This window comes from Pituophis catenifer, unplaced genomic scaffold (genome assembly GCF_029215685.1).
Source record: "Pituophis catenifer annectens isolate HBS135680 unplaced genomic scaffold, rPitCat1.0.hap2 SCAF_8, whole genome shotgun sequence".
Classification (NCBI taxonomy): Eukaryota; Metazoa; Chordata; class Lepidosauria; order Squamata; family Colubridae; genus Pituophis; species Pituophis catenifer.
This window is the reverse complement of record NW_027256888.1, coordinates 55361542-55373895: the sequence shown is the minus strand read 5'-3', so window position 1 is coordinate 55373895 and position 12354 is coordinate 55361542. Positions and strand designations below refer to the sequence as shown.

At 35.1% G+C, this 12354-nt stretch overlaps 1 protein-coding gene across 1 annotated transcript in view; it reads left to right on the top strand.

Annotated features, from left to right (window-relative positions):
- The window catches only part of IQCM (IQ motif containing M), a 116486-nt gene extending 104358 nt beyond the window's left edge, over positions 1-12128 (top strand). Inside the window, exon 11 of the mRNA XM_070949001.1 lies at positions 11995-12128. Within this exon, the coding sequence (XP_070805102.1) occupies positions 11995-12128 (134 nt within the window). The remainder of the gene's footprint in view (positions 1-11994) is intronic.
- Positions 12129-12354: the final 226 nt, after the last annotated feature.

Below are 12354 nucleotides of genomic sequence, written 5' to 3'. Positions count from 1 at the left end.
GATGGAAAATAATTAAGGAGAGAAGCAGCCTAGAACTAAGGAGAAATTTCCTGACAGAACAACTAATCAGTGGAACAACTTGCCTCCAGAAGTTGTCAATGCTCTAACACTGGAAGTTTTAAAGAAAATATTGGACAATCATTTGTCTGAAATGGTATGGGGTTGGACTAGAAGACCAAGGTTCCTTCCAACTCTTGTCGTTCTGCTATTCTGCTCTGTTAAATTCTGCAGAGTTTTATACTATTTTATGTCCTGTGTTGGTGGATTGCGCATGCTGAAAAATCTAAACTTATGGGTCTCTGTAGAGCAGTTAGTACAAGAAGATGTTTATTCAAAATAGCAAATTCAAACAAAATATACCAAGGCATTTAAGTAAAATAATATGTCTTTTAAAGAAAAGAATGTAACATATTCATTTGTGAGTGTATGCAATTAGAGTTTGATAAAATAAGTAGCACTGTGTTCTTCCTTTTCTGAGACAACTGTTTCCTGACTAATCAGAGACAGAAGAACAGCTTTAAATCTGCAGTCAGTTCAAGAAATTTAGAGATGTCAAGTATGTGATCCTGTCTCCGAAACAGGAAAGCAACTGACAAGTATGATTTCCAAAAAAATCATTAATACAATATTCATTCTTGGAATAGCTTTTGAATTTAAGTTTAGAAATATATTTATACATATATATCCCCATGTTTCTGATGCCTTCCCCAAGGAGGCAAGTCTAGCAGACACATTGGTCAGCTTAGCCTTATTTTAAGACAACTCTCTTTGATAACTCTGTTTTGGAATTAGCTTGATTTTAAATTCCCAAACAATGTTTGGATAGTGGCTTATATTGTTTTCTATCTTTGTATTCTATTCAGTGTACTATCTAAATGGTATTGATGTTGCTTTAAATGACTTTATAATACACTCTGAGAATTTTAACGTTGGAGTTGCAGACATTTCATGACCCAACTAGGTCACATTATCAGTGCGAGTGAGTATGGGATTTAAAACACAATATTATTTCAGGGTCCATAACCTGTCAATCTCTGATTTGTATAATCCGAAGATTATACATTTTATTTTGTAGATATGGCATAATACAAAAACTGTATTACTGATTCACTGGGAATTTGCATAGCACACTTATGTATGTGCAGATATGCGAGATGCATTATTTTATATAATTTTATATTAAATACTATAGTAAGTAGCAATAGCACTTAGACTTATATACCGCTTCATTGTAAAATCTTACAATGTTACTAAAATTCTTATTAAAAGAGCCAGTTTGGTAAGGTGTTGGCCTAAAAACTGGGAGACTGCGAGTTCTAATAGCACTTAGCAATAGAACTCAGACTTATATACTGCTTCACAGTGCTTTACAGCCCTCTCTAAGCAGTTTACAGAGTCAGCATATTGCCCCCAACAATCTGGGTCCTCATTTTACCGACCTTGGAAGGATGAAAGGCTGAGTACTTGGTTATACATTTGGAGGGGGGGGGATTTAGAGAAGAAAGCTGTTCAATGAATGATTATAAATTAGATAAAGAGATAATTTTTTGATCTATTTAACTTTGGGGTATGGTGGTGCTGAAAATGAAGGAAAGCACTTGTTTGTAGTGATTATTTATATATTAAATTTATATCTGCCTTTCTCACTATCCAAAGCAACTTTTGTCTTAATACATCAGAGAACTCATTAAGTTTCAGCTACATATATAAGATAGGTACAACACATTCTTCAAATTCTGATGGTTTCATTAGCTATCTGCCTGGCTGGTTTGATCTGGCAGAGTTGGTGTGTGTTGATTTCTGTTAATTTAAGCAATGTCATCTATTGAGACCTCAGATTTTCTCTAAATACCCTCCGGTATGTGATTCTCCTTGAAATTTAAATTCTCCTCCCACTCTGCTATTATTTGGAAGATGTAGCTATTCACCCAGGCCTTTGGTGAGGTTGATCGATGTTCCCTTTCTTCCTTGTTTGTTTTCTCTGCCATAACTGTGGCTTTGTTTTGTGTTGTTTTTGTGCTTTTTGTATTGTTCCTTGTTTTTAAATGTGTTTAATAATTTGTAAACCACCCAGAGTCAATTTGAACCAGGTGGTAGGTTAATGTTATGATTATTAATATTAACAATAATAGTAGCAAGATGTAAAAATAGGATAATTGTATGACAAAATATATTAAGATTTCATAAGGATGGAATTGTGTTATATAACAAGACAATCTGAGATCGTACTGCCATCTGAATTGGCTCAACAAAGAAGTATACAATCTCATTGGCTGCATTTTTACAACCTTTGGCTAAAATATGATTAATGTGTCTGGTTAACATAGCCAAGAATTTGCAAGTGTCATATTTACCTTTTTCAACTTTTTTCAGTTGAATTCAGATAAACTAATTAGTTTATGGTTCATGTGTTTTATAAACTTGAAAATATGGTACTTTTTTCTGTTTTATTATTTTATCGTTCAGAAGTGTTATATAAATTACCAAGAAAGAAGTCTATTTTTGTTTAACTTGTTTGCTTGTAAAAAAGCTGTCAGATATAAGATTTTCAATTTGAAATCTATAGATGCACTTGTCATAAGACACCATAACGTTACATAAGGCTACAAACATTTAAGTATCTAAATTCTGTTCAAATCAACAGAGAATTGCAATATCAGGGAGAATCAATCTGCTTAATATTCTGAAAGCTCAAGAATATTATGCATATTTTTCAGTGCATAATTAACTATTGAAATAAATTTTATTCTTTGAATAAAACTTAATTGTGTCTAGCTAACACCAGTTATTTTCAGGGACAGATCTATCTGATCTATCTTACATTTATTTTTATCTCTTAATAGAGATATTTGCACTGATTTTTATGAACGCACACATATTTTTTAACCATGAGAAATCATGCTGTTCCTATTGAGCATTTTATTTAAGAAATGTCACAAACTACTGTGGGCATCCAAGCTTCAAAACAAAGCAGGATCCACAGCAAAGCTTTAGAAAGAAGCAGAAAAAATAAAGCAAGAAAAAAATCTCTCAGTCAAGGTACATTATATGCAAATCTTAGTCTCAATACCTTAATTCTTATGAAAGGTCTTTCCATCTTCATATTTCAAAACTTGATTCAATCTACAAGATGCACTTTCCCCAGGCTTAATAAAGGAAAACGAAAGGCAAAATACTTCAAACCACTACTAATGATGTCATCATGCTTCTAGTGCTTTTTAAAGAGTTACGAAGGCCAGATAACATGAAATGATGTTGACATTTGTTGATAGACTCTAAATGCTAAAATATTTTTATTATGCAAGAAGAATAAGTGGCTAAGACGTTTTGTTCTGCAGGAGATACCCACTCAAATGCATTTGCAAATTCCAAGCCATGCTTTGGCATTAGAACAAATTATAAGGCTGTTTTTTGTTTTGTTTTTTTTTAAAACTGTCTCCATAGATTTAAATGGCTCTACTCTTAGCTAACCATGTGCCTCTGACCAAAATTTGTTGATTAATTTTGTGTGATTTATCCACCACTTCAGTTCAAAAAGAGTTTAGTTAGTCTATAGATACTAATGATAAAATAAAATAACAATAATCAATAGAAAGCATCACATTACATTACACACTCTTGCCAATTATTCAAAAAGTCTATTCCTGAAGGTCTTCCAAAAGACTCAGGTTTTTACTAGTTTCCAGATTGCCATTAGAGTAGGCACTATCAGGTGGATCAGGTGAGAAAAATCTGTGTAGAAAAGTGATATTTTACACACAAAGCCAAAGCCATCAGGGTGGTATCCAGCATCTTATTATTCATGTGACTTGATTCTCCTGACTGATTATTAATTAATCATGCTGGGAACATCTCAACGTTAATTGTAATGTCCCTTGTAGCTTATCTGTTTGAATCTACTTGATTGTAGATTTCAGGAATGAAGTGTGGGAAGCCACCTGTCCCTCCTAGAAAAATGAAATATTTTAAGGAATATTGAAAAAGGCAGAATATTTCCCTAAATGAGAAATGGAGAAATATGTTTTTTTAGAGGCAGGAAACAGACTCACTCTTAATAGCTCCCCTTCAGCAGATATTTTGTGCCCATTAAGAAAGACTAGGGCAGCCTATCTACAAAACAAAAGACCTTTAATTCCCGGAGTAAGAAGAACAGGACATGATCCTTCAGGACATAATAGGATTAACCCACTACCATTTAGCAGAAGACACAAAGCTCACTACATTACACAATCTCCTAAGGGCTTTTCAAATACTGCATGATCCCCCAGAGCAGTCCAAACTTCAACCAAACCAGGGAGCTCAGACAAACACCTAGGATTTGCATTTCCAGCTATAATCCCTACATCACCCCATAGGAATCTGACAACAGCCAATATAATACATGTTCTTGCATAGGAACAGGAAGTTCAAGTGCAAAGCCCAAAGAAGGTATAAACTACCCCCCGCTCTCAACTCCATTTTGTCAGCTGACCCAGGACTGCTGTTGGTTCTGTTCATCATTAAACCATCTTTCCAATCAGCCTCCATATTTCCAGTGTCTTTCTCCCAGCTTGGAACTGAACCAGATGGATATTTCTTCCCACAGAAGCAACTTTAAATGTGTATATTTTTTCTGTCTGAACTACAGTATAAGAATGACCCTTCTGATCCATATATCAAGGTATTCAAGTTACATTAAGTTATTTTGATATACAAGACGTATTTAATTATCTTTGCATTTTAATATTGGACTTATTCTCTATGTGTAAATTCATATGTCCATGATGGCGAACCTATGGTACGCATGCCCATAGTGGCACGTGAAGCCATGTCGCCTGGCACGTGTGGCCTTGCCTGTTTGTCTTCCAGGTTTCTGGCGCACCTGCATGCGTGAAGATCAGCTGTCTGTGCATGCAGCAGTACCGAAAACCAGTGTGTGCATGCGTGCTGGCCAACTGATTGTCAGGTGCACCAGAACCCAAACGTTCAGCTTTTCCAGAGCGCGATCCCTTTGTGCAGTGCCGAAAATCAGATGGCACATCCGCGCTAGAACCCGGAAGTTCAGCTTTTCCGGAGCATGGCCCTGACGAGCAAGCCGCACACACGTGACATTTCTGCATGACAATTCGCCATCACTGTCATATTTAGTCAAAGTACCTTGTGTGCATAAAAGAGAGCTGACACTGATCTGGAAAAAACTCAGTTTGCAAACAAATTTAAATTAGAAAAACCTAAAGACATTACTAACCCAGAATACACTAGTGATGACTGAGTATGCGTAGCATTGATATAATTCTGTCACCTATTTGGTGAACAGTAATAGAAAAAAATACCTTAGGGTTTGTACAATGTTTGTACAATGTATTACATTTGTAATGCATCCCATATAAATAAAAATAATGTCCCAATGAATCATACCCAGTCAATTAAATATAGAACAATATAGACAAAATAAACATAAACCCAAATGCACATATGTTGTTAAAAATAATACAAGCAACAGGAATTAGAAAGAACATATACATAAGATAACTAAAACCACCATCAGGATCTTAATCAGAAGAACTGAACTGGTTTGAGACAAGAACCATATAAAAATCATACTGGTAGCAAAAGATAGCGAGGTCCTCCTAAGAAGAACTTAATCAAGGGTCCTTTCTTGAAAAGGCTCTTTGATTTTTCAGCGATTGAGTATTTTGGATTAAATAATCAACACAGTGTCGTCACTTCGTGATTTAGAAACAATGTTTCCTGAAATGGCCTCATCAGCCTATTTAATAGGAGGCTGCTTCTGATGGAATATGCAGAAAATATGTACTCCTAATGCTTCATTTAATGAATGTATGGGAGATGCCTTCTTTAAATATCACTATATAAATTTAGTTATATTACATAATTAATACTTCCTTCAGTCAGAAATTGATACCATAATAAATAATTCTTCATAAAGCATATTTTCAGGGTCAAAACATCCAATGATGAATACTGTGTGGCATTTTGTTCCTACAAATGGAAAATATGACCTCATTGCACATGCTATAATAAAATGCATTTAAAAAGGTAAACTGAATATAACGGACCACTAACTTTAGAACATACACATAGCAAAGATTTATACCAGAATCCCAGTTACTTTGATTTTACAAATTTTCTCAGCACAGAAATAAATCTTCCTGCAGTTGCTGCTAAAACATAATGAATTAAACTTGCAACGGAGTTTTGCAAGGGGGCTAAACAAAAAACACACTTCATATATAGTTTATTGTATGTTCATGAATTAATTTATTATCATAATTCCCACTTAAATGACAATAGTGTAATTCAGTCCAAGAGGATGAGAACTGGAAGTGATGTTTAAATACTGTTCTAAGCTTTGTAGAATGAAAATAGTCTTTTGCTATATTTCTAGTTCCTTGTTTTAGTGTACAGTATAATTTATCATATAACCCTATTGTTAAAAATACTGATTTCTAATTAGGATGTTATCATGTGTGTTTGCTGGCAAAATTTGCTGTATTTTTGCTGGATATGTTTGCTGGATGAGATATCAAGTGAAGATGAGATGCTTGGCTTCAAGACCTTAATGTTATAAGTTTCTGCTCCTTATAACTTGTGCTTCATAGAAAAGAACCATTAATCACTGAAAGAAGAATATCACATTCACTTCATCCATGCATGCAACCAGACTTAGATAAAACTTTGTGATAATAGATACTTACTGAAAATATTACAATAGGTTGCTTCTGTAACCACAAGACACCCCAAAATAAGCAAAGAATCTGATCAACGCCACAGTAAAATACGAATTCCGAAGTGCTTTACATTTATATACGAGTGAGGGGGTCTGCTTGTGCAAAGCATCAAAATGGAATGAACAATCAAGAACTGTCATCCATTGCTTTGTATCACCAGCTGAGTGGCCTTCAGAATAATGCAGTCTGGAATTATTGTTCTGTTTTAAAGTGCTAATATTAGCACAAAATATAATCACAATTATTTCAGATACTAATTGCATGCTCTCTTTTTGGCAATTGTCAGTTGTCTTTGCAACATGCTTTATATAGGTTTAGATAAAGGCTGTTAATAAGTGGTTTCAGAGGGCAAGTCTTTGTATGTTCTTCTGGTACAGCAGGTTATCAGGCTCCCAAGCTTTCTGAATATGTACTGAGGAATGTTGATACCAAGCAATGTGGGAGATGCTAATACCGAATATTTAGCAGGATTAATCCTAGGAAGGGATTAATGAAGAGTATGCAAGTCCCTTAATTTGCTCTCCTTCCTACTGGAGTAGAGCAGCAACTTGGTACCCAAAATAATGAATTAAACAATCTTAAAAATATGAGAACTGAAGTTGAGAAACACTAATTTATTGTAGATGTTTAAAAATCTTCCAGCGGAGGAAATTGTAAAGACACAAAGCCACTTGGACCTGGGTTTGGGCTGCAGTTTAGCCTGTATACATATAGGCATAAATTTGGGAAAGGACACGACAGGCTGAAGATTCAAGATACTTTAAAACCACTTTCTAACCTCTCAAGACTGGAAGTCTAGGGACTCGGCAGGCAGAAAATGGGTCAGTATAAGCTTGTTCACATGCCCCCGCCCGTCCTTGCCTGCCTTCTAAAGCCCCCATGTAACAAGCTTAAATAGTTGGCAAAACAATTATCTTTGCAAGCCCAGTGAAAATTGAGCCATATGCCTATTCATTTGTTCACTGCTAACAAAGTCTCAGGAACAATTCAAAGTAACCTTATATCAGATAATAATTTTAGCACAAAATTTAATTTTTGTACAAAAGAAATGCTAGTCTCTGTCAAATATCTCAAGTCTTATTTTTAAGAAAATAGAAAGTGGTTCTTTTGTGTCCCTGCTAATACAGTATTTTATAAAAGTCTGTTTAGTTTTTCACATATACTGCCAAAAGAATTTTTAGTTTGTGGCTTCTTGCAGTTATGACTTCCATCTGTTTCCCTTTATTCGTTTATCATTCCGGATTCCAATTTTCCCCTTTTGGTTTGGGATGGTATTTTATAGAGATTTATTTTTTTAGAAAAATAATCTCTGGTAGATTAGATTGAAAATGTATGTAATTATATATTTGCAGTTGAAAGTTCAGACTAGGACATTGAGCTGCATTGTTCCACAGTGTGGATATTCCATTTTTGAACATTGTGATAACTGTTTATTTTATAAATCTCTTTTTATCTATCTTTTAAAGTTGCTTTAACTAGCGGTTATTATATAATACTCTAAAAAAAGCAATCCCTTGTCATTATATATTGCATGAAGAAATTTATCTGTCTTGAACAACTGCTAGTCAATGTAATATTAATTGTCATTATTTATTCTTTCCAGAACTAGTCCAGAACATTTAATATGATATTGTCCCTTTGTTTTGTGGCCCTTTTCCCTTACAAATAAAAGCTCCACCCTTTTAAGTATTTTAAAGGGAGATGTTCCACCTACCTCATCAGATAGTTCTTTCTACAGATGAATAAGGCACTATGCTGGAATAAACATTTTGAGATATGGTTTCAAATTGCACAAATATTTTCAAGTATAAACATACCTGAAATTTGTTTAATAAAATTATGATGCTGTTTATTACCATTACCTCACATCAAATATGCTTTTTTCACAGATACAGACCACTTCATTTAAAAAAAAACAAAACAAGATGGGTATTTTTTTTCATGGTTAATTATAAACAGTATAAACTGTATTACTACAGCTATCAAGTTATGGTTGATTTTTCTCAAACTGCATATACCTCAGTGTTTCCTTACATTAAGTTTCATCTCTCTTTTTTTAACTTTTGCTTTAGGCTGAGGAAATCATCCCGAACTATTATTTATTATTATGTATTTATTTATTTATTTAAATTATTATTATGTATTTATTATGTATTTATTTATTTAATTTATATCTCACTATCCAAAGTGACTCTTGACACCATATAAATTTGCAGTGGATCTGGGCGTTTATTATGAATGAATTGAAGCTATTCAATGAATTTTGTTATTTCATGATTCTTCTGATTATTTATAACTCAATACTGGCCTTTGGGAATCTCCTAACTCACTTTCCAGAATGCACTGCTGAGTCTCATATATGTATTTCAGTACTCTCAAAAAATTCTGAATAGTTGGTGTTAAAATCTCTATCTTGAAAATATGAGGAGAATATGTCAGAGAAACAAAATTGTATAGAAATAAATGTAGATAACTGTAAGAGACACGTGACATAGTACTGTTAAAAATGCTTTTCGTTATGTAAATTGGAAAAATGGAATATTAAAATAAAAAAAAAGAGAAAGAAAATATGAGGATGTTCTGTACAACTATAGCTCTGTTTTGATGCTTTGGCCAACAAAAAAGACCTTCCATCTCGGTTCAACTCAGAATCCTAAAATATAGCAAATATTATTTACTTTGAAATTTCCAGATAGTGAAGTTACTATAATCATTTTATTCTCATATGCATTAGAAAAAAAATCAGGAATATGTACATTTAAGTACCTTAGCCGTGGTGACGAACCTATGGCATGGGTGCCACAGGTGGCACGCGGAGCCATATTGCTAGGCACGCGAGCTCAGCTCCAGCACGCATGCCTGCGCCAGCCAGCTGATTTTCGGGCCTTCTGGGCCCACCAGAAGTCAGGAAACACATTGTTTCCGGCCTCTGGAGGGGCTCTGTGGGGGGGGAGGCTGTTTTTTCCCTCCCCAGGCTCCTAGAAAGGCTCTGGGCCCACCGTGCCATCACGTGCCAAAAGCGGGGGGAGCATGGGGAGGCAGGGCGCATAGAATTATGGATGTGGTCACGCGTGGTGTGACCTCACCACACTCTCCCCGCTTTTGGCACGCGATGGCAAAAAGGTTAGCCATCACTGCCCTACAGTTTAACTGTTTTTTTACTATTCTTTGTTAACAAGAATGGATAATACTAATTTAATCATATTCTTACAAAATATTTAAACATTTTGAATCTGAGCAACCATAATTTTATATTGCCATGCCTAGTATCACTGCTAATTACTAAATACAGTAAAGTCCCAGAAATAGAAAATTGCATTACTATATAAATTAGTAACTACAATTTATACCTTCCATCCAAGTAATTGCCAATGCTTTTTAAAATAAATGTTTGGTCCAACTTGCTAGATGTTGAAATCATTCATTGGCTACCTACATGATCTAAGATCCTGGTGCCAAATTGATTTTTATTCAGTTTCTCTCATTTATTCATGACTACATTTCAGTTCTGTTTGAAAGCAAAATAAATGGCTTTCTGCTCATGAAGGTGGTATGAGCGATTTGCGCATTCAGATTTGTACTTCAGACTTAAAAGAGACATAACTGCTACCCAACTGACAAGGCCTGCTAATCTTTGACGCCCTGTAAACAGGAGTGAAATGCTACTGGTTCACACTGGTTTGGGCGAACTGGTAGTAATAAAAGCTACCGGTTTGGGTGAACTGGTATTTCCGAATATCAGCTGTGCCGCACGATTTATATTCACTAGAAAGCAGGAAATCCTGCTTTCTAGTGAATCTAAATTGCGCGGCACAGCTGTTCCCCCTTCACTGTTTATTTACTTTCTTAAGCCTCCTTTTTCCGCACGAAGAGTGCGTTTGGTGCACACTGCGCATGCGTGTGCATGCAGTGTGTGTTTGGCATGCATCATGCATGCGCATGCAGCGAACTGGTGGCAAACCGCTGAGGATTTCACCACTGCCTGTAACCTTTTCTGAAGCAGCAAAGTGGGACCTGCCCAGGGGTGGGATTCAGCCAGTTCATACTGGTTCAGGCAAACTGGTAGTTGTGACCTATGGCTGGGCGCACTGCCCCCTGCCCCTGCGCTATGCTGTCCTATTTAGCTGTGTTTTTTAAGCAGTTCACATGCGCACACTCACATTTTCGGTGCTGGGGTGAAACGGTTGTTAAATTATGTGAAGCCCACTTCTGGACCAGTCTATAATACCCTGACTTCAGCCACCCCTTCCTCAACAATGTCCTGATCCATAAAAATTCCATACTGATTTCTGTTTTCATAGTCACTATTATGTTATTACAATTATTCATATCTTGCCTCTCAAGATAATAATTTTCCCAGATGGCTTAATTGGATGAATTTTTTCCTTTGTAATGGCTAGTCACTGTTAAAAGACTTTAGGGTTGTTTCAATCTCTGGGTTGGGTAATACATTTCCCAAGGCCTTTAATTAAAGGAGAGGTGAATTTCTAATTCTAATTCTCCCTTGTCTGTTTTACTACAAAGTTAATTTGAAGAGAACTTCCTATCACGCCATAGGCTGTATTAATTCTCTAATTCTGGGGAATCTTTCCTGCCCTCTACATGAAGATAGGTTCCACTTTGCTGAATATTGCTTTGTTCCACTTTGTAACTGTGAAGCTCTTATTACTTCAAAGTTTATTATCACAGTTCACAGTTACTTTTCTACTGTTGTTGAAATGTTTGCTTTACTAATTAAAAAATAAGATTTGTGCAATATTCTAAAAAGTCTTCCAAGTCAAATTAGTATGCTAGTTTAAAAAGCATATCATAGATTAGTCAAAGAAATATTGCTACAAATTTGGTCGGTCTCTCTCTCTCTCTCTCTCTCTCTCTCTCTCTCTCTCTCTCTCTCTCTCTCTCTCTCTCTCTCTCCTCTAGGAGACAGCTCACTATTATAAAAAAAATCAAACTTGTTCAGGAATTTCCACAAATCACATAAAGAAGTACATTTGAAAAGCATAATAACAAAATATCTCAGGCTAAACATCAGTGTATCTGATTTCTTAATCATGCATATTTTATAATGTACAGTATTAATATTTTGAAATATATTTTGCGATAGAATATTAGCTTTGTATCAGTGAAATGTACAGTAGTTTGACATAACTCTTCATATAAGTAATCTGCCACTTTTTCTTTGTCCATTATAATATCGATTTAGAACCATCTTTATTTGTGTTCCCTTTAGCTAATCAATATGTCTGTTTATTTTATGTTACAGCAAGAGGCCACCCAGTGCTAAAATCAGCTGATATTCGAATTGCTGGTGCTCTAGTTGCTGCATCAATACGAGAGAGAAAGAAGAAGGAGCAAATGAAAGAAGAGGGATTAAATGTGTTAGAAGAGAGTGACTAAGTCAGGAAGCAAATCACAGACAAGTGAACCTTACAGCAACATCCGATTGAGTTAATAGTTAACAGAGTAAAATCTTAGTTCTAACTTCAGTTTCCTCTAATGGAAATTTCCAATGTTGAAAACGAAAAGTATTTCATTCTTAAAGAAGATAATAGAAATACATCTCCTTAGTCTCTAGGGCTAGGCAATAGTTAAAATTCCTATATTTTATAGGAACAATACAAAT